General features: G+C 35.1%; 1 protein-coding gene across 2 annotated transcripts in view; it reads right to left on the bottom strand.

The window, feature by feature from the left end:
• Positions 1–23,693, bottom strand: part of LOC136038862 (disintegrin and metalloproteinase domain-containing protein unc-71-like) — a 237,913-nt gene that overhangs the window by 195,097 nt on the left and 19,123 nt on the right. For both annotated transcript variants that reach the window (XM_065722314.1, XM_065722315.1), the window contains exons 2-3: positions 19,489–19,661; positions 12,246–12,415 (exon numbers count right to left, since the gene is read on the bottom strand). In XM_065722314.1, the coding sequence (XP_065578386.1) occupies positions 12,246–12,415; positions 19,489–19,571 (253 nt within the window). In that variant the 5' untranslated portion in view covers positions 19,572–19,661. The remainder of the gene's footprint in view (positions 1–12,245; positions 12,416–19,488; positions 19,662–23,693) is intronic.

The following is a 23,693-nucleotide window of genomic DNA, read 5'->3' as shown; positions in this document are numbered from 1 at the left end:
TGTTGCATACTACCAAAACCATGCTTCTAGAACTGAGCTTCTACAAGCTTCTAGAATGAGCTATCGTGCTACACTAAAGTATTCATAACACCAAAGCCATGTCAGTCGCCAACTCACTCCTGAACTTTCAACTAGGGAATGAAATTGTAAAAAAGTGTTACCGAATACTTGAGAGTACTGTCACACACAACGGTAATATTGAGGAGTGCGTTCTTACCCTAGTGATCTCACGTGGCCGTATCCAGGCTTTTCCGGGGGAAGGGGATGTTTTAGGGTGAGGGGCACAAAAATGCGCGAAAAATTGTTCAAAATCGATTTTATTACGTTTTTATGGGTGAAACTATTTTTTGGGGGGATGTTAAATCCCCCTAACCCCCCTGGATACGTTCTTTGGAGTTCAGCAATTCAACGGCTTCGATCAGTTAATTACTACCATGAGCATAAACGTTTATTGCTCCCAAATTATCTTCTATTTATCCTAATATATATTGCACTGTTTAAAACTTCCAAGCTAGAAAGAAAAGCAACTCACTGCAAATAAAAACAACCCACTCTTAAGAACACTAAATATTAGCTTGACAAACAGAATAATCGACAAGAGTTACACCAAAGTAGAGATCTGTCACATAGGGGGGTTATACCACAGAAGTAGCAGCACTTAGGGCATGCAATGTGCATGTCAGCCACATAGCCAGTCAAAAAGCCTTGTTCTAGTGGTATCCACAAAAAAAGAAGACAAAATAGAATATTTCAAAGGAAATTCAAGAAGATCAGAGAATAATACCAGACTTTGTAGACATAAAAGCTGCAGCCAGACTAACGGCTGACTGAATATTTCTTATCGACACAGACTCTTAGTCAGTCTCTGGAAGCACAGGAAGAACTACGATCAAAAAATAAATCCTTGTAGTTTATCCTAATATTTTGTTCAGATTCCAAATATTCAGCTTTCTTTATACAGTTATTAGTCTTCACATTACTTCTACATGTTCCAAAGAATTTGAACATGAAGTTACAACCGAAAATCAGTTAGAAACCGGTTTGAATGGTTTTCATGGGACAGAATATGTTTACTTTCTTCAATAGCTGTAGGCTAACATAACCCTGTAACAGAAATGCAGCAAAGACAAAATAAAATAAAAAACGATGTGGCAAGCATCGCTTCAAGGTCAGCAAAAATGTTTATCAAGATCATTTATATACAAAGATATCACAGGCAGCGTAATAGCGCTGCTAATGTAAAGAACGATGTTGGCACAATTTATTACTTTTTTTGTTTGTGTTTTAACCATGGCACTTCTTATAGAAGAAGTTCATTTGAGCTCATTTGATTAGAAATTGAAAGAGCTAGTGCCTTTTTAACAGTCGAAAGTAATTGAAGGGCAATTAATCCCCTTCCGACGCCCATTATTTCTCCAGACACATCCAGTCAAAATTCTGAGATAGCCATTTTCTTCAACACAGTTGAAATGTGGAAATTATGTCTTTGAGGATGACCCCCCACAGCCCTCAGGGCAAGGTATGTAAGGTATACCCTAGGAAGCCCCAGGGGCGTATAAGGCTCTTATAGAAATAGTGTTGATTAATACTTCGAAGGGGTCACATTCGATTTATAATCGGAAGCTTTAGGGCCCTTTTTAAATATCAAAATTGAACAGAGGGCAGCAGCCCCCACCCACACGTTGTATTTCCCGAAATACATCGAATAGAAATTTCGAGATAGCCGTTTTATTCGGAATAGTTGAAAGAGCCTATAACAAGGCTTTGGGGGTTCTTAAGATCCACCAGAGCCTGGGGGCAAGGGTTGTAAGTTGTGCCCTGGGGTATTTAAAGTTTTGATGGAAGGGATTGTTGTATAAACTTTAGAGGTGGCTCATTTTCTTGAAAGTTGACTCTAGTTATGTTTTAAGTGTCTAAAGTGACTATTTCACGAAACGTATGTGATTGAAATTTTGAGCTATCCATTTTAAAAGAAAATAGTCCAAAGAACATCTGTCTTTTTTTTCTGCAATTAGCCATGGCTTGATGTCCATAACTCTTCGATTTTAATTCAAGCTCCATGACTATCCTAGCTCTATGACTATCTACCTTAGTTATTCTGCCCTAGGAATGACGCAAGGACGGCTGTTAAATAAACTTATCTATTAACAAATGAACTAACATCATTTTTAAACAATCCTAATAAGGGGGTTTAATGCGAGATTTGCCTCTCCCTCAATCAGACTATCTGTCTTGGCTTTTTCTACAATTAGCCATAGCTTGATGCCAGCAACTATTCGATTTTAATTCCTAGGACAGAAGAACTAAGGTAGATAGAGCTAAGATAGTCTTTGAATATATGGTTTTCCAAGTGTTTGGTTAAATGGCATGGGTAAAGGGCGGAAGCAAATATGCCTCTCTTATTGGACCGATTTATTCCATTGTATTGTAACAATGCTTCCAGGGTTGACAACCCCATCCCCCGAGAGTCCTGGGGAAAGGGCTGTAAGTTATGCCCTGGGGCCATTGAAGGTTTTATGTAATGGTTTGTCATACAACTTCAAATGGGGCTCACTTGATTAGAAATTGGAAGTTTTAAGGCCCTTTTTAAGAGTCAAAATGATTTGAGAGTAACTAGCCCCCCAACGCCCTTAATTCCCCCAAAACAAACGTCCAAACAAAGTTTTGAGACATATATTTTTTCAGCATTGTTGAAAGGTTAAGTAATTATGCGTTTGGAGATATCCCCCCCTCCCTAGGCCTCTCTGCAAGGTAAGTTAGACAATAGGATCATTATTTACATATAGTAGGGGAGGTTGGGGTTGAACTGGACGTGGACTGAACCGGATACCCTCAATTGCTCAGAGACCGATAGGTGAATAATTGTATAATAATTGGGAAGAGTGTAATCTAACCTTCATGTCTCAAGCAAGAATTCCAAGTTTGGTTTATTGATCCTTTCAAAAGTCAAACTGTAAAAAAGGTTTTAAGCAGGTCAATTTTTTTTTTTTTTGTCTGGCACCTTTCACATTGTTGCGCTAAGCTGTAAGCATAATATTAGAATTTTATTTGCTTGTTTTTTAAAACTCTTTGGTCATTCTAGAATCATAAAAAGTTGCACTATCTACCTTTTCTTTAATACTCTTAATCCGGATGGATCTCTCTGTCGCATTGTGATGGGGGCGGGGGGTATCCAGACATTTTTTCGGGTTGAAGAGTAGATTATTTTGAATTTCTTTGCTTACGACCATGAATACTACTACTACTACTAATAATAATAACAACTCACTAACGGCACCAAGCCGCCTGAGGCCAACACAGCTACGCACGCTCCTCCTCCAACCTAATCTATTTAAAGACTCCCTCTTTATTCATTTTCCCTCGTTCTTCTTCCTGTTTTCTCTCTCTCTCTCTCTCTCTCTCTCTCTCTCTCTCTCTCTCTCTCTCTCTCTCTCTCTCTCTCATGAAAGACTGTTGGGGACTACGAACCATAACAAAAAACCTAAGAGAGGTGGTCCGAGTACTTTAAGAAAGGAGGATGTCAATCGGAGCAGCTGCAGCACACTTCAAAATCAGGAATAGCTCCCTTTGCAAACATCTGAAAAAGGCAAAGATGGTTTAACCTTTAATGAAGATAAGCCTAAAGTTTATATTGATGCTGAGAAGCAGACAAGCTGAGATCAGAAAAGCTGAGAAGCGTATACAGCACAATCGGTTGATCTTTTCCAACAAACAAGAAAGGGTTATGTGCGACTATCTTGTCACTGTATCAAGAATGAATCACGGTCTTGCCTCAAACGATGTTGAAAAGCTGGCCTTTCAATATGTTTTTGTGATTGGAACTGAAACGCCACCATCTTGGACAGAATTTAACACTGCTTCAAAGAACTTGCATACTGCTTTTTAGAAAGAAAAGAAATATGCCACTTCGTGCACCTGAGCCCACTAGCCAATTCAGGGCAAGTGGCTTCAAATAGTAGCTGTTTCAAAATATTTTGATAACGTACAATTTACAGCTTAGCACATACGGAATGTCAACGTGATTAATGTCCCTGCGGTTTTGAAACCGCCAAGAGTTGCGGCACCAACAGGATTTAAACAGGTACAACATACTGTCTCTACTGAGTGAGGAGAAAATACAACATTGGTTAGCTTCATTAATGCAACTTGCGGACATATTCCACCAGTGTTTATTTTCCCACGAAAACAAATCGAGTCTGAGATGGTGCGACGAGGTCCTCCTGGCTCTCTTGGTCTCGCTCACCCGTCGGATTAGGTGAACGGTGAGACTTTTTATTGGCTCAAAAAAATTTTTGGAAGCATTATAGCTCCTCAAGAGACAATCCTTTATCTCCTTTTGCTTAATAATTATGAGTCACCTTAATCCAAGATGTATTTCTTTCTGTAAGGAAAACTGCATTGTTATTCTTACTTTCCCACCACATTGTTCCCACTGACTCCAACCCCTAGATATTGGTAATCCTGGTCGTTTCAAGAGAGGACTCATTCTAAAGTTAAATGAGTGGCTCCAACTCAACCCTGGGTAAAGGGTATCTATTCATCAGGTGGCTGAGATTTGTCTTATGCGGTACCTAGAGAAGTTTTCTACCGCTGTCGATCAAATTACTCTACTTTTGCTCCCAGGTCATTAACTATTAACCTGTATGGTCAGATCCCATATAATAAACTATTATAATTTTCATGTTCACTGTAAATATTTACGCAGTCTCTAAATAAGCGCCGTAAAACAGGCAGAACCAGGATACTTACTGATACTTCAGTAAAGGAAGAAATTGAGGCAAAAAAGCGTGGATTGGGAGAAAAAAAAGCTAAGGAGACGCCCGTGGTAGATCTCAAGCTGGTAGAGTCATCTGATGAAACATTACATCTTGGTGAAGACGAAATAATGATGACCTGCCGTTCAGGCCATCTTTCTTGTCAGTAGGAGATTATGTCCTTGTCAAATTCCAGCTAAAAAACCAGCTGTAACCCGTTACTATGTTGGCTTAGTTTAGGAGATTGTAGAAGGTGAAGCCACGATTAGTTTAATACGCAGAAAAAGCGAAAGGTTCGTCTTGCCCGAGGCAAAAGATTTTGCAAGTGTGGATTTTTCTGACGTTCTCCAGAATCTGCCAAAACCTTTTTCTGTGGAGGAGCTGGCAGATTCCTCAACGCTTTCACTTTGAATTTGAATTCTCACCAAACAAAAATATGTCTTAATTAAATAAGCTTGAAATTTTTGTAAATTGGTACAACTGTATTCGAAGTAAAAAAATGAAACTCTCTTATGGACGAATTTATTGTTTGTACAGGATCCACGGTAGATTTTTGGCATTTTTTTTTTAGCTTATCAGGTTCAAGCCCAAGCGTGTCCGAGCTAACCCTTCTATGTGGGGTTGGTTCGGACACTTTGATCAACATTTTAAATGCAGATTTGCAGAAAATTCGAAGAACGACAAATCTAAAAAAAATCTAAAGTATTCCTTATTCTGAGAAATATCAAGAGAACATAAAATTTTGTTTACGTTCAAAAATAAATTAGATATTTGTGATCGGTGAATTTTTTCCGATTCAAACTCGACCTCTCCTATATGTTATTAATTAAAAAAAAAATTCACAAGACAAGTTCTTCAAAGAAAAGTAAAGAGCTCCATTAAGTCAAGAATGAGCAAGAACAAAGTAAAAAAAGCTTCCGAGCATAAAACTACCAGAAATCAATATCAATACATAAATGAAACCCATAACGAACAGAAATTACAATAAATAGCCGAGTTAAACTCAAAACGATAAAAATCAACATGAGTAAAGCTGATCACCCTTATGCCATCTCAAGACAAGAATGCAGTTTTCGCTTTACTGAAAAAGAAGCAAGGAACAAACAAACAAATGACCGTGGATTGTCAGTTGAATTGACATATACTGAAATTTCTTCGTTGAGGTTTTGAAAATTTTTCCTTTATGAAAGTAAGAAAGGTGAAAAAATTTTCTAGTGTATTTTGTTTTCAGTAAAGCGTAAATTGTGTTCTAGCCTTTGGAAGGCATAAGGTTTATCAGACCTACTCATATTAATTTTTGCTCGTTTTGAGTTTGACTCTGCTATTTATTGTAATTTCTATTCGTTTTGAGTTTATACGATCACCCTTTCTATATATACCTTATATGCTCCTAAGGCATAACTTACAACCCTTGCCCTGGCAACTCTGGGGGAGGGGTTCATCCTCAAAGACATCTTCTGGACTTTTCAACTACGATGTCTCAAAATTTTGATCGGATGTGCTTAGGAAATGGTGGGCGAGGGAAGGGGGTTATTTGGCCTCCAATTACTTTCGGCTACTAAAAAGGGCACTAGCCCTTTCAATTTTCAATCGATCAAGCCTTTTTTCGAAGTTTTTACGACAACAAATAGCCATCTCAAAATTCTTATCAGATATATTTTGGGAAAATACGATGTGCAGGGTGGGGTGGGGGTGTAGCCAACCTCACACCTTTCTGAATCTCAAAAAGCGCATTAAAACTTCTGATCAGTAATACAATGAGTCCCCTCCGCAGTTTATACGATCAACCTTTCTATATAAACCTCATATGCCCAAAGGGTATAACTTACAACCCTTGCCCTGAGGGCTCGGGGGGGGGGGTGTCATCCTTAAAGACATAAATTTTGGACCTTCCAACTTTGTTGAACAAAATGACCATCTCAAAATTTTGATTGGATGTGTTTGGGGAAATGGTAGGCACAGAAAGGGTGTTAGTTGCCCTCCAATCCCTTTCGACTAATAAAAAGGGCAAAAGCCCTTCCAATTTCCAATCAAATGAGCCCTTTTAGAAGTTTCTACGACAACTCCTTCGATAAAAACTGCCGTTGTCTAAAATAAAGTGAATAATACATTGTGCCCATATCACTCTTTACTTAGGCAACGCTATTGAGCTACCTATGATTGAGAAAAGGCATGCATGTTTGACTACTACTTTCCCAAAATACGAAATTGATTGAGGAGAGTCTTTTAAGGAGTGTTGAGGGGAGTATTGAACCAAATCAAAGTATGTTATGTGTACATGGGTTGTCAAAAGGACGTAACTCAGTAATGACTGAGTATATTAGTTTTTAACTTTCAGGAAATGATTAGGGAGATGATCCATTGAACAAAAAGGCAATATTTGCACGCTACTACTACTACTACTACTACTACCACTACTATCACTATAACTACTGCTTCTGTAGTGGGTACTTCTAAGGCTGAGGATATTGAAATAAACATCTGAGGAAAAGTTGAGGGGAAAATTGAACTAAATAAAAGCATATTATGTGCATGATAGGGGTGTATCAGCAATATTTTTGGAACGGGTTATCGTATCGAGTCGACACTTCAGGGGTATCATAAATGAGATATTCAGTTGACCACAAATCAAAATGTACCTGCTACTACTGCCATTAATACTGCTGCTACTACTGTTACTACTGATAATAATAATACACCATTACTGTAAGTACTGTTCATACTACAACTACTACTACTATGATACTACTACTACTACTACTACTAGTATAATTAAGTGAAGTGTGTGAAGGTGAAAATTTGACAGAATATTGAAGGGGATTTTGAACCATATCAAAACACACTATATGCATGTAGATTTCCCAAGGGGTGTATCTTAAGAATGGATTTGGGTATTAAGTTTGATCTTTCAGATAATACTTAAACGGGAAAATTACTTGACAAAAAGGTAATATATTCTTGTCCCTGCTAGCACTAATACCATACCTTTTTTTTACTAATACTACTACTGCTACTATTGAAATGCTCCAACTACTACTTCAGTTGCAACAATTTGTAAGGCTTCGAATATTAAGATTAAAAAGGCGTCAAAAGGGGGTCAAAAGAGCAGATCAGCAGTATTTTTGGAACGGCTTATCGTGCCAAAGTGAAACTTCCGGGGTATCATGAAACGGATGCTCAACTAATCAAAAGTCAATATGCACATGCTATTACCTATTAATGCTGCTGCTACTACTGTTACTACTAAAGATAATACAAAACTAACACTCCAACTACTTCTGCTGCTACATAGTAGCACTGTAGCTACTATGATAGTAGTACTATTAAGGATAAGTCTATGAAGGCAAAACTTGAGAGAATATTAATGGCAAATTCGAACTAACAAAAGACACTCTGTACATTTAGATTGTCTAAAGATCGTATATTAAAAATTGACTTTTGTATTAAGTTTGAACATCCTGTGTTGAAGGGGAAAAACTACCAAAGTGACATGTGCATACTGCTACTAATGCTAAGACTGCTAATACAACTATTGCTACTACACAATCTCAGGGTATTAAGGTGAGCTTTCAAGGAATAATTAGGCAGATGTTGAACTGAATCAAAACGAAATATGGAGAACTATCATGAGATGACGAACAATCATGGAGATTGTCAAAAGGGTGGCAAAGCGATATCATAATAACGGCTTACAAGTTAGACCTTTAAGGGTACGCTATGGCGTATTTTGAACTAGAGAGAAGACCCTGTGCATTCTTTTAATAATACTTCTACGTTTATTGTAATGAACGACACTAAGGGCAATAAGTTGAAGCTTTTAGGAAATATTAGAAGTTTAAATTAAACAAAATTTATATGCATGCACGTATTAAAAGGGCATAGAAACTATATCATATGCTGCACTGCTCTATCATAACTAGTAACATCATTGATATTTTAAAGGAGCTAATTTGATTGGAAATTAAAGTTGAGTCAAAAATGATTTGGAGGGCAAACAGTCTATCAATACTTTTTCCTTGAAAAATACTATGTTAATATAGATAAAAAAAAATTAATTAAAAAGGATTTTTCCGAAAAAAAAGTTTTTCAGGGAAAGGTAAAGAACTCCATTACAACAAAAATGGGCAACACAGAAGCAAATAATCTACCAAGCATAAAAATACCACATATCAGTATCAATAAATAAATGAAACCCAAAAAGAAATGAAATTACAATAAATAACAAAGTCAAACTCAAAACGAGCAGGAATTAACATGATTAGGGCTCACAAACCCTATGCCTTCCCAGGGCCACAACGTAATTTGTACTTCACTGAATTTTTTTTTAATGTTTTCCCTTTTATAGCTTAGATAAATAAAAAAAAAATTATTAAGATCTTAAGGATAAATATAAGCATAGGCCTATGTATTTTAAACTGACAATTCACATACATTTGTAGTTTTTCCAGTAAACTGTCAATTATGTTCTGGCCTTGGGAAGGCATAGGAGTTGTGAGCCCTAATCATGTTAGTTTCTGCTCGTTTTGAATTTGACTCTGTTATTTATTGCAACTTCTCTTCGTTTCAGGTTTCATTTAGTTACTTATGCTGATTTGTGGGAGTTTTCAGTTCGGTAGACTATTTGATTTTATTTTTGCCCATTTTAAGTTTAATGAAGTTTTTTAATTTTATCTTGAAAAACTTATTTTGCGGAACAACCTTTTTTTTATTAATATTTAGTAAAAAGATAGTACAGCTCTTGCAAGATCCACACAATCATAGCATTGGGTGTAAAACGAGGCTTGAAAATCGTTTATTTCGTATAATATCAAATTCGTCAACATGAAATATCAGACTAATGTTTCAATGAAAAGCACTTTTCACCCTTTGAATAGGATTGAAATACAGCCAACAAGATATTATTCCTTTTGTTTGAAAATCCTCGATATACGTTCTTTAACCGTATTTTTAAACCTCTAATTTCTGTTTTAGGTTCACTTATTCCGATTTCCCTTGTAAAACTAGCGTTATTTCAGAGATATTTCTGTCAATTCTATAAAATATTTTGCCCACTTTTTCTTCGCGTGTTCTTCTTTTTCTTACACATCCTCTCTTTTCATGAATAAGATCCTGGCGGAACCTTCTTTTTTGCTTCTATTCTATTTCATTCTATTTTTCTATTCTATTTTTCTTTGATTTTCTTTCTTCTATTTTTCTTCTATTTTTCTATCTATTCTTATTTTGTATTTCTTATGTTCCTCTCTGTTTCTGCTTCGCTTCTTCCCGTTTGTCTCATACAAACGAACCCCTTTTAAAGTTAACTTTCACAATCCTAAAATTTACAAGGCGATTCTTTGTTCAATATATGAAGCTCTGCTCTGTTTTATTTAGCTTCTTCCTATTTGTCTTTTAGATGAGCATCTTTTCAAATATATTTTTCTCATTTTCAGAAAATATGATACATATTTCCCCTCCGTGTCTTCTTCTGTCTCTTTCAAGCCCTCTGCTTTTATAAATAAAATGTTTTTATAAATAAAACCGGTTGAACCTTCTTTTCTATCTTTTACTTTTTTTTTGTTTCATGTCTTCCTATTTGTCTTGTACAACCAGCACTCTTTCAAAATAACCTTTCTCTATTCTGAACTTTGTACTTTTTCGTATTTTTCTTCCTTGCGTCATTTAAGACAAAATTTTATTTTCTTCAGCCTATAAAGCCTATAAAGCCTTGATTGAATTGGTGTTCTATTCTCCTGAGAACGACAACTTTTATTAGAACAAAAGCGCCTATTGTTAAGGAAAAGCGGAGTTGTTGTCGACAGAACTGTCAGGTCATCAAAGGTCATGATTTGTGTTTTACTAGGAATAACACTTTCTTCTCATCTTATACTTGGCACTAATTTCGATTGCTAGCGATAGAAATGAAACCGATATTTTTTGCAGGTAATAAACTGAGAAGTAGAGAAAGATGAAGAATGAAAAAGGAAAAAATGCACTTTTATATTAATACATTAGATTATTATGATATATTACGGTGTATATAATTATATTAATCTTTAATATAGATAAATATTTTTGTTTGAACCTCATTAGTTTTAATTAAATTTTATTTGTCTTACTTTTTTAGGGAGTTGAGAATATGAAAAACATAGAGAACCGTTTTTAGGAAAAAGCATGAGACATTCATTAAGACAAAGGGTGCATCGAATTAAAATTTAAGGACTCTAAGATTTCTTTAAAGCTTAGTAAATAGTTGGCCATTAAAGAAAGATAATGACAATGCAAAAAATAAAAAAAAACAACAAATTGTGCAAAACGGCACAATTCTTAAGATTCCTTGCAATTTTACCGTGTCCTGGTGTATGCTGGTAATGTGTTGGGTGGAATTGGCCATCCAGCTGGCTTGTACAAACAAATCATTATGGTATTTGAAGTTCGGCAAAAGACTCTACGATCTATTGATTCTGAACAAATTATTACCAAATGTGGGCAACTTGTCATGCTAAAAAATTACCATCCAGCTGGTAAAGCGTGTTGGCTGGTTGTACAGCTAAATCAATATGAAATTCAAAACTACCCTGAAGCATTTAAGTTAATCCAAAATCAAGAGAGGAAGTACAGAAAAAAAATAATAAGAATAATTTATGCTTTTATTTTTTCTACTTTTGCAGGCATATTTACCATTGAAATCTTAACCTGCCCTCTCCCATCATTTACTTTTTGACACTTAACCCTTCACATCACAAACATGGTCTATTAAGAAAATAAAGTTGACTGAAGTACCAATAAAATAATATATCATTGGATTAACCCTTTAAAAATTCAATTTTCTTCACCCTTCTCCTTCCTCCTGCAATGGATTTCCTCTGCTAGGAATTCAGCTATTGACACTTACTTAAAAAACATTTTGAAGGTGGTAGCCTGGCAACTTTGCCAATACAAAAGAAGTGTTCGAGTAAAGTTTGTGACTCCTCGATTCTTAATTTATTTGAATAAGCACGTCCAAGCCCCATCTTTTATCTATTTATTTTTGAGTAATTTTCCCACAAAGCAATACCTGAAAAATTGAAAAACAGAAGCCAAAAATCAAATCGTTTTGTAGCATTGGAGCCCTCGCTCTTCCTCTGAGGAAAAATTACCAGATTTTAAGACACATCCCAAAAATCCATTTTCCTTTGCAGAATCCAAGTATGCAACATTTTATACAAAGTTTTTTTTTTACAACATTTTACTAGAATTTGCGCTTTTAAAAGGGTCTATAATCCTATTACATGCAAATTGTGTCGTTATTTTTTGGACTCTTGGTTTTGAAATAATTAGACGATAACGAAGAAAAAAACAGGATATTTTCATACTGGCTCTTATGACAATTTTGTATTTTGGTCAAGGTTATACATCAACTTTCTTTAAAACTAATTTAAAAAAATTTAAAACTTCAATTTTCACAGCTTCGCAGAATGATTAATATGAGTAAACTTTAATTAGAATAAATGAAACAACAAAACACTGACTTACCTCCTTCGTCATGATCCATGCCCAAATTATGGCCAATCATGTGAGCCATGGTCGCACCAGCAAGATGTGGCTCATATATACTAATGTCTACAGATACGCCAACAGATTTGGGTGTACATATTGAATCAGGGAAAGCCATGCCCGTTTGACCTCTGATAAAAGGATCGCTCCTACAAGGAAAAAGGCCATACGGCTCGAATGTTCTATTATTATTATTTTTTTTCCCAGAAACACTTAATATGGAAGGGGATAGGTCCTATAAACTTTTTTGGAGGCTCATTGGATTATAAATCGAAAGTTCTAGTATCAATTTTACGAGTCAAAACTGATTGGGGGCAACTAGCCCCCCACACCCTTTTTGCTCCAAATGCATCGATAAAATTTTGAGATAGAAATTTGGTTAAAAATAGATCAAACATTAAATATCAAAAACTCCAGAGTCAACACAAACCCCCAGGGCAGGCATTGTAAGCTATGCCCTGGGGGTCAAATATAGTTCTTACAGATTGGGTGCTCGTATAAACTTCAGAGAGAGCTGATTTGATTTGAAATTGAATATTTTAGTTCGCTTTTTAAGATTCAAAAGAGATTGGAGGGTATCTAGACCCCCCACTCCCTTTTTCCCCAAACCCTTCCGATAAAAACTTTAAGATAGCTGTTTTGTTGAAAATAGTTCTAACATCAAATAACAAAAACTCTGGGGTAAACACCTACCCCCAGAGCTTGGAGGCAAGTGTTAAAGTCATAGAAAGTTTTTATTTAAGGGGCGATTGTATAAACTTCAGAGGTACTTGAAAATTGAAAATTCTAGTTACCTTTTTATGAGTCGAAAGGAATCGGAAGGCTTCTAGCCCCCTCCACACCCTCTTTTCCCCAAATATATCCCATCAAATTTTGGGACTGCCAGTTTGTTTGAAATATTGCAGCCATCAGATAAAAAAAAAACTTTGGAGTTATCATACCCTTCAAGCCCAGGGGAAGGGCTGTAACTTATGCCCTGGGGGCATATAAGGTTCTATAGAAGAAGTCGTTATATAAACATCGTAGGGGGCTCAAATGATAAGGAACTGAAAGTTTTTATTCCCTTTTTAAGAGTGAAAAGTGATCTGATGGCAACTAGCCCCTCCTCCAACCTTTTTTTGCCCAAATGTGTCCTATTAGATTTTCTATAAAACTATTTCGTTTAAGATAGACAAAAGATCATATTGCAAAAAACTTCAGGGATCATATTGCAAAAACAAACCCTCAGAACCTGGGAGAAAGTGTTGTAAATTATGCCTAGGGGGCATATAAGGTTTTATGGAAGGGATGATTGTATAAACTTCGGAGGGGGTTCATTCGATTGCAAACAGGAATTTCTAGTGCCCTTTTTAAGAGTCGAAAGTGATCGGAAGGGATCTCCCCCCTCCCTGCCATTTTCCCGAAATGTGTCCCATCAAACTTTAGAGATAACTATTGTTCAAAATAGTTTACAGATGGAAATGCAAGAACTCAGGTAAAAACGTAAAAAAAGGTAAGGAATGCGGCATTAGATTTTACAGTCCTTACCATCGTTGCTGAAATCCGTTTCTTGGCCGTTCAGCCAGGAAGTGCAATGAGGGGGTGGGGGTCAACCATCTTGCGCTTTCGCACACCCTTCCTGTTTACCATCCCCAGATTTCTCCTGGTACCCATTTAGAGCTGGGTTGACTCTGGCTGAGCTTATAGAGTCACGCCACTGACCCCCGTCCCAAACCAAATAATTCGGTACACTGGGATTCGAAGCCCCGCCATCAAAGACAAAGGATACTGAATCCAGCGCACCAATTGCCAAGTCACGATGTAGACAATAACGCTCCTAGGCTTACGAAGAACTCAGGGGTCGACAAAAAACCCTGAGCCCGAGGGGAACTGTTGTAAGTTATTTCCCGTGGGCAGATAAGTTTTACGTAAAGGGTGGTCGCATAAAAATCAGAAGTAGCTCATTTGATTGTAAGTTGAAAGTTCTAGTTACCTTTTTAAGAGTCATCAAAAGTGATCAGCGGGCACATACCCCCGCATCCCACCCTCTTTTCCCCCAAATGCATCTGATCAAAGCTTTGAGATAGCCATTTTGTTTGAAATAGTCCAACGATGAGATAAAAAATATTCGGGCTCAATATACCTCGACCCCCCGAAACCCGGGGGAAGGGTTGTAACTTACGCCCTGGGAGCATATAAAGTTCATATGGAAGAGATAGTCCTATAAGCATTGGAGGAGACTCGAAAGATTATAAATTTGAAGGTTTTAATTCCCTTTTTAAGAATCAAATTGATCCTATGGCAACTAAAGGAGTCAAAAGTGATGAGAGGGTAAATAGCCCCCAACACCTTTTTTCCCAAAATATATCCGATAAATTTTTTAAAATAGCTCAAAGATCAGATAACAAAAACTAAGTGGTCAATAAGACCCCCAAGGCCCCACGAGAAGCGTTGTAAGTCATGGCATAGGGTCATATTAAGTTATTATGGAAGGGCTGCTGGTATGAACTTCAGAGGGCGTTCATTTGATTGGAAATTGAAAATTCTAGCTCAATTTATAAGAGTCCAAAGAGATCAACGGTCAACTGAAAAAAAGGGCCCAGGTAAATTGCTTTGTAAGTTATGCCCTGAGGGCATATTTGGTTCTTATGGAAGGGCTGCTGGTATAAACTTCACAGGGTGTTCATTTGATTAGAAATTTAAAATTCTAGCTCACTTTTTGAGAGTCCAAAGACATTGAAGGCCCATTTTTAGTGTCTACATACCTCCCCCCAGATTCCCCTCGGAAGGGACTCAAATGACAAGAAATTCAAAGTTCTAATTCCCTTTTAAGAGTCAAAAGCAATCCCATGGCAACTAGGCCCCCCTCCTCCCACCAACGCTCTTTTTCGGAAATGCATCCAATCGATTTTTTTTTTTTTAGCCATTTTGCTCAAAATAGACCAAAAATCATATAACAAAAACAGCAGGGATAACCCAGCCCCCAAGAACGAGGTGTAATTTGTTATAAATTATGCCCGCGGGGCATATAAAGTTTTTGTGGAAGGAATTGTAGTATAGACTTTAGAGAGGGATCATTAGATCGTAAATTCCTAGTGCCCTTTGTAAGAGTCAAAAGTTATCGGGTGGCAACTAGCCCCCCACCCTCCAAGGCCTTTTTTCCCCAAACGCATCCTATCGAAAATTTTGTTCAAAATAGTTTAAAAATAAAATAATAAAATCTCTGGGGTAGCACAACCTCCCAAAGCCTGGGGGCAAGTGTTGTAAGTAATGCACCGGTGCATATAAGATTTTTACGTAGGGGAGGGTCGTATAAACTTCAAAGGTGGCCCACTTGATAGGAAATTGAAAGTTCTAGTTTCTTGTTTAAGAGTTAAAAGTAAAAGGAGGCGCTACTCCTTATCACTCATATACAGCCTCTTTTACCCAAACACATTCAGTCCAAATTTTATATAGTCATTTTGTGTGAAACAGTCCAACGATCAGATAAAAAAAAGCTTGGTGTCAACATCCCACCTCCCCAGAGCCCAGGGGAAATATTAAGTCTCTTTGGAAAAAGTAAATCTCGAAGAGGATTCAAATTGTTAGATAATGAAAGTTCCAGTTTTCCTTTTGAGAGTCAAAAGTAATCTGATGGCAACAAGCCTCCCTCCCCACCAACAGTCTTTTCCACAAATGCGTCTGATCAAATTTTGGGATTTTCATCTTGTCTGAAATAGACAAAATATCATGTAATAAAAACTTATGGGTTTTCAAAGCCCGCCAGAACCCGGGGGTAAGTGTTATAAATTAAGCCCCACAGGCATATGAAATTTATAGGGAAGGAATGATCGTATGAAATTCGAAGGGGGTTCTTTCTATTGGAAAGTGAAAGTTCTAGTTCTCGATTTAAGAGTCAAAAGGACTGGAGGGCAACTACTCCCCTGTTTTCATTACTCCAAATCCATCCGATCAAATTTTTGAGAAAGCCATTTTGTCAAAACAAGTCAAACAATCAGACAGCAAAAACTCCAGGGTCAACAGAACCCCCAGAGCCCATGGGCAAGCATTATATGTCATGTTCTGGGAGTATATAAGGTTCTTATGCAAGGTTTTTATAAATAGTTCAAAGATCAGATAAACCTAATCCCCATCCCCACTCAACAAACTTATGAACGATATCCCACAGAAAAATTATCACTGATAAATCAGGGGAGCATCCCCCAACCAAAAAAAAAAAAAATTAAAAATATTTTATTCGGAAAATCGTGGGAGCTAACCCCTTGCCATCCCTGATGACCCCTTGCCCTGTCTAAGTGACACCCCACCAAAAAAATAACAATATTTTAATCCAAAAATTATGGGAATTCATTTGATTTTTATTAGCTCTTTCCAAACTGTTCAAGACACCTATATTCTTCAGTAAAAACAAGAGTATGGCTACTGTCTGTTTCCCTAAAGGTAAAACCATAAGGCCTACTGCGTATTTGGCACTTTCTTAAAACGAATTGTATTACAAATATTTCCCTTTGTACTTATTACAACGTTGAAAAAAAATTAAAACTGTAGTGAAATCAGACCAGGATTCACCAATAGGTCCACTAGGCCCTGGGGCTTTCACTATTTCTGAAGATTTGGGGATATCTCCAAAAATCTTGCAAAAATGGAGTGGCAAAAACACTTGTGCCTAGAAGTGTCAAGGCCTTAAACATGGCCCTGGGGGAAGCAAAATTTGGAGCTGGTGAGCTTTCAGAAATTAATATCGTTGCATATCAAATATTCAGATTAATTTTATTAGTTCTTGCCAAAATTGTTAATATGTTTGGAATAAAAAAAAATATTTTGAAATAGGGAATTTTGAAAAACAGGAAACTTTGGCAATTAAAAACAAATAAAAATTAGTTTTGAAAAACTTTTTGAAAAAGATGTTTTTAAAGAAAACTAAATCCTATATTAAACTTAAGATAGGAAGAAATGGAGACCTGCAATAGCTCAAACTCAAAGGGACAAGAAATTACTATTAAAGAATAAATAAAACCCAAAACAAACAGAAATTAAGTAAACAACCAAGGCAAAACAAAATGCAAGAGGTATAAATATATATGAATAAATAAATCTTAAATCCAGTAAAGCTTAAGTTGAATATACAACTCAAGCTTAGAACGAACAAAAAATTTTGTTATTGAAGCATAAATGAAACCAAAGCGAACAGATATTAAATAAACAATCATATCAAACATGCATACAATAGGTACTAATATAAATGAATAAATAAATCATAAAACGAGTGAAACTTACATTAGACATTCAATTAAAGCTTGAAAAAAAAACAAAAAGTACTAGAAACAAGGGTCTAGGTTTTGCCTTCTTCTCACTTTGTAAAAGTCTAAAACCTACTGCATCATTGGTGCTTTATTGAAAACGAATTAAATTACAAATATTATCTTTTGTTCTTATCAGTTCATTGAAAATAAATATAAAAATTACAATAAAATTAGATTTTGAATTAATATCGTTATATATCAAATATTCAGTAGAATTTTATTTGTTTTTTCCTAGACGAATATAGATTCACTACAAACAATAGTTTGGATGTTGCGCCCTTCCCTGAATGTAAAAGAATAAAGCCTACTGCGTCATTGGTGCTTCACTGAAAACGAATTATATTACGAATGTCTTCTTTTTCAGTTATTAGAGCATTGAAAATTAAAATGAAATTAGAGTGAAATAAAATCTTGAACTGATGATCCTTCAACAATTAATAGCATTATATATTAAACATTCAGTTTGATTTCATTTATACTTTCTAAGACCTTCAAGACACACACAGTTTTCAGTAAAACACCAGTGACGGAGTAGGTTTTAGACTTTTACAGTGAGAGAACGACGCAAAACTCAAACTCTAGTTTGTAGTAATTTTTGTTTGTTTCAAGCTTGATTTGCATATTCAACTTAGGTTTCAGTCGTTTTAAGATTTGTTTATTCATTTATATTATATCTGTTGTAAGTTTTTTTGCTATGATTGCTTTTTTTTTCATTTTGGGGTTTATTTATTCGTTAATAGTCATTTCAGGTTGTTTTGAGTTTGAGTTATTGTAGGTTTTTATTTATTCCGATGTTAAGTTTTATATGGCCTCTATTTTTCTTTAAGAAACATCTTTTTGGAGAGTTTTATTTAATTAAAATACTTGATAGAACAATGACACTTTTCTCACTGAAAAAGATGAAAAACCTAATTTTTCATTAGTTCCCTCTTCTTAAATGCAAACAATGCATGTTCAAACTTAATTTACTTCGGTAAGGAATAAACAGTCATTATTTCAATTATCGAAGCATCAGCAAAACTAAAAAAAAAAAAAATCAAACAGTTCGTGGAGAGAAACTGTAAGTAAGGAGCGACGCTGCTCAATTGTAACCGAAAGTCTAAAAAACAGAATTTTGGTACCAATGGATGCCACATAAAATCTGTTAGAATTCTCGGCCAAAGTTTAGATAACTATATAATTAACTGCCATCTGATAAAAAATATTTGAAAGTTGGTTTTTTTCTAAAATTCTGTAATAAAAATCCATCATCGTTTATAAAATTCACTTATGCTCAAGGTGATTAGGGTAAAACTACAGAAAACTTAAGTTTTTTTTTCTTTCCTGCAAATTTTCTCTATCATGTCTAGCCAGGTTGGTCACAAAACTTATTTATTCTAATGAACTAAAGAATAACTTTTTGGCCCAAAAACTGATATGTCCAAACAAATATCAAAAATTTAAAAATTCAAAGTATAGTTTTTAAATCAAATTACCAGTATATACTCTTATATAAACAGTAAAAAAGAAAATGAAGTTTCCAATAAGGAATTTTTTGTCTTTTATTATTACAGTTTTTCTTTATCTATAATTCCATCTTCCATGTCTAACTAGTGTTCCACATACACATCCAATTCCATGCCCCATAGAAACATTTGTTTTAATGATCTAAAAAATGATTTCTTTTCTCCCAACAAAATTGGGAAGTCGAAAAAAAATACAAAAAATGAAGCCTAGGTTTGAAAACTGAATGTAATGCTAGAAGGTAATTATCAAGAATAATATACATATAGCTTATTTATTCTTGTATTCTAAAAAATAACTTCTTTTCACCACAAAAAAACCGCTATGTCGCAAAAAATGTCAAAAAACGAAGTCTAGGTTTATAAGCTCGAATTTTTTAGAACTAATGTTTTAAAAATCAGCAGATAATTACAATAGGAAAAATGTTTATCACTTACGTCAAAAGCTGTATTGTATCTTTCTCAATATTTTGTAGTTTTCTCAAGTTGTAATCGCTTAGTTGTCTCAGGACTTTTGTCATTTCTTCATTTTTTTCGATTCCAATTTGATTTCCGCTTGCCCATGTCTCAATATACACTACTGATACTCGAGTGTTTAATGTTCTGAAATACTATAATCAAAACAAAATTAGTTAGGAGGCATGAAAGAACTTGAAAAGAAACATCTTTAGAGACACATAAATTTCAAAGATAACTCATGTAGACTCTCAAAAAGACTCTCAAATAAGAAACATTAGCACTGGAATTCTCAAGTATAAAGCTTTGGATTTTATTTTGTAATTAAGAAGGCAATAATTATACTACTACTAGTAACTACTAACAACTCAACAAAGCACAAGACACCTGAGGCTAACACAGCTACTTACACTCCTCCTCCATCCCAATTTATTCAGAGCCTCCCTGTTTAAACCCTCGCAGGAACTTCCGATTTCCTTTAAATATTTCTTTATAACATTCTCCAACCCCAGACGAGGACGACCTGCTTTGCGTTTAGACCTAGACAGTTGGAGTAAAAGGACAATCTATCATCATTTATCCGCAGAATATGGCTTATTCATCCCAACCTTTCTTTCATTATAGCCCTAGAAAGCAGGATTGAACCACATTTTTCGTACAGCCTACTGTAATACAGTCAGTCAGTCGGGTATCCATAATGATCTGTAGGCAATTTTTTTCCATAACATCTAGTAAATCTTCATTCAGTTTTCAGAGTGCTCAAGCTTCAGAGCCATATTTAACCAAAATCATCACTATACCTTCCAATATTCTAATCTTGGTATGCAGACTTATCTTCCTACTCATCCAAACTTCTTTTTAACTGTGGACAAATGCTCTATGACCATTTTATGGGCTTTATTTTAATGTTTTGGGATAAACAGAGGAGGTGATATGTCATATAATACAGAGCTTTAATTAGATGAAAATAGGCAGTAAAGTAGCTTTCATTTGCTCACCAAAATCCAAAACTTAAACTGATAATTTTGCACTTCTCATGCATTTACTTTCTATTATGCAAATCCCCTTAAAAATAACAATGTTGTAAAAAATACCTTGCTTTACAAAAAAAGCCTAAAAAACCAAAACAGCAAAAAACAGCGAAAAAAAGTAATGATATCAATTTATTCTTCTCAGTGCCATAACAAGTCTCGAAAACAATATTTTGACAGTAAAACGAAGTTAATATTTTGCTTTTCAACCCCGGTTTGACAGCAAAATTCCTGAAATATCATTTCAACTGCCAAAAGAAGTTAAGATTTTAAATTTCCCCTCCTTGTTATTATAAAATGAAGCTTTTCGCCCCCCAGTTGGCTTTTGTGGTAATACAGACAGATTCCCTTGATTAACTTAAATTTAGTTAAGTGGTTTTTGACGGTGTGTGTCATTGGTAAAAACCAACAGAGACCGTACAAAGTAACTAAAACCTTCTTTCAAACTTGTTTGCAAAACAAAACAGTCTTAATAATAACTTATTAAAAACTCAACTATTAAAACCAATTAAAACAAAAAACTTTTGTCTCGACCCAAACCAGAGCAAGCGGTCCCAATCACAAATGAACCACTACGTCAAGGAAGGGGCGCCCCCGCCCCCAGGACCCCCCACTATTTGAAATACACAAAGAAGATGCTAAAAACATACAAACAGGAAAAATTTTAATTTTTTAAGCAAGTTTAGGTAATTCTCTAACAGAATTCCATAAAAACATCTCAAATCTGCCTCTGTGAATGGACAGACGTAGAAACAATGAATTTTTTGTGTGTATTTTTCTTTAGTGTAAGGTACAGCCAGGGTTGCCACCCTGGTGATTTTCACTATTACTAGTGATTTTATATATTGCCAAAAAATCAAGAAATCAGTAGCCTATGTGAATCACTAATTTACTGGTGAAAATTACAAGGTCAATCCGGTAATTTTTTTCGCAGGGTGACAACCCAGGGTACAGCTGTGGAGTTGTCAAAAAATTTCCTGGGGAAGATGCAGTTTATTATTAAAAACGGAAGAGATTGGATAATGAACTTTAAATTGTAACAAATATTCAGGAAATTATTCAAACTCTATCATATTTTACCATCGAAAGTGCTTGTTTGAAATCAAAACAATGATTTATGAACCATCGAATCGAATACGATTCTATTTCATATCCCCCTAGCAACAATTTCCAATTGAATTATCAAAGGGTTCAGTTTAGTTCATTCATCTTTTTGATACCTATTACGTATCTTAGCGCAACATAGAAATCAGATAGCATTTCATATATCTTTAGGAGTACCTCTAAAGGTATTTCCACACTAGTATAAATTTAAGCTTTTACATTAAATTATGTAGTCTAACAGTTCTTTTTTTTTGTCATAGCATAGTAAGTTCCAAGTAAACTCATGATCTACATAGAATTCAGTGTTACGCAAGTTTATGCTACGTTATGTAAAACAGCAGTAATAAAATAAATTTTTGGATGAACTATTAATATTTGGAAATAAATTAATAAACTTTCCCTAGAAAGTATTTCACGTTTGATCAAAACTTCAATCCCCATTCAACATTCCCCCCCTATTTTCTGATGATTTTAGACGATAACTAACCCCTTAGCATAGATATCTACCAGCATAGCCAGTACGAAAGTCACTTAAGCCTTGTTTTTATACTTGTGCTCAATAAGACGTCGACTTTGGGTTATCTATTTGGACCAATCAAGTATGCATACACAAGAGGAAGATAACTGGCAGATGAACTTGGACAATAATGTCTTGCTAAGTGTATAAGTCAATTGAACATGAAGTTGGAATGAAAGGGATTGACTTGGAAGAGAAGCGAAATGAACTAACTTAAAAAAAAATATTTTACTCAGTATTGGTGAAATACAGGATTGTTTTCATTTTGTCTTTGTCAGGAGAAGTCAGCCACGCAAAAGAAGGCTTTTTTGTTAAAGAATTCAACTGTTACCGGGTTCGGGAAAAAAACACTTCAAATGTGCCATATTTGCCATTTATGTCTTAAAAAGCGTAAAGAAAGACCAGAGCTGCCAGAAAATTAAAAAGCAAAAACAAATTTGCCATGAAAAGCCATATCGAAGACATGGCTTAAAGCCTTTGCACTACAACGAAAGATTATAAATCGATTTCTAATGAACTTAGTATTTATTGAAAGAGGAAAGTTATCATAGATTAATTTTTGCAAACAAAAATCATAACTATTATAATAAGTTATGCTATTATGAGTTACATAGCTGTAATAACTATTGTGTATAACTTATTGAAATTAGAAATTAGGTTATTCTGCCTTCAAGCCGCAAAACCAAACCTTGATGGGTACTTGGAAAACATTCTCATCAAACTTTTTATCAGCACTCTCATCAAGGTTAATAAGTTGTACTAACTATAATAATACCGTAACGTAAATTTATCTAACCTAACCAAAATATCAATTGAATATTTAATTAAATTATAGCTACAATGTATTCTTCCACCGAGCCGAAGCTAATTGTACTAACACCGTAAAAAACGGGTAATTCCTAATGTTCGCGATAAGTTCTCGACTGTGTTTCTCGTATAATACAGCCTACGAAAAGACAAAAAGGGTAACGAAACTAGGCGGCTGCAATAATAATGACCAAATAGTCGATAATGGTCACCTAACCGTCAAAATGTCCCCTTGTTGAATAAATTAATTTATTGTAAACAAAGATTAAAATAATTATAATAGGTCACCACCAAACACAAGACACAAAGATTACTGCCACTAGACGGGTACAATTGCAACGGTCACATAATCATCAAAATTTCCAATTAGAGTTTAGACTAATTTTTACAAACAAAAGCTATAACTATTGTGATAGGTTACTGCCTTTGGGAAGACATAAAATGTATTGACAATAGACGGATAAAATTATAACGGTCACATTTATATATATCGGTCACTATAATCATAGCAGTCAACACAATCATAACGGTCACATAATCGTGAAATATCGGATTATAAGTTTGACTAATTTAATACCCACAAAAATTAAAATTATTATGATAATTAGTCAAATTGCCTTTCCATTTATAACTAAAGGGAAGTGAAAATATTGTAAAGGGGGTAAAACTTTTGATACAACATCTAACTTTGAAAGAAAAAATTAGGAAGCTTTTTTGTACAAATAGTA

This window comes from Artemia franciscana, chromosome 18, assembly GCF_032884065.1.
Source record: "Artemia franciscana chromosome 18, ASM3288406v1, whole genome shotgun sequence".
NCBI classification, from domain to species: Eukaryota; Metazoa; Arthropoda; class Branchiopoda; order Anostraca; family Artemiidae; genus Artemia; species Artemia franciscana.
Note: the sequence above shows the minus strand (reverse complement) of the source record. Positions and strands in the feature narration are given on the sequence as shown.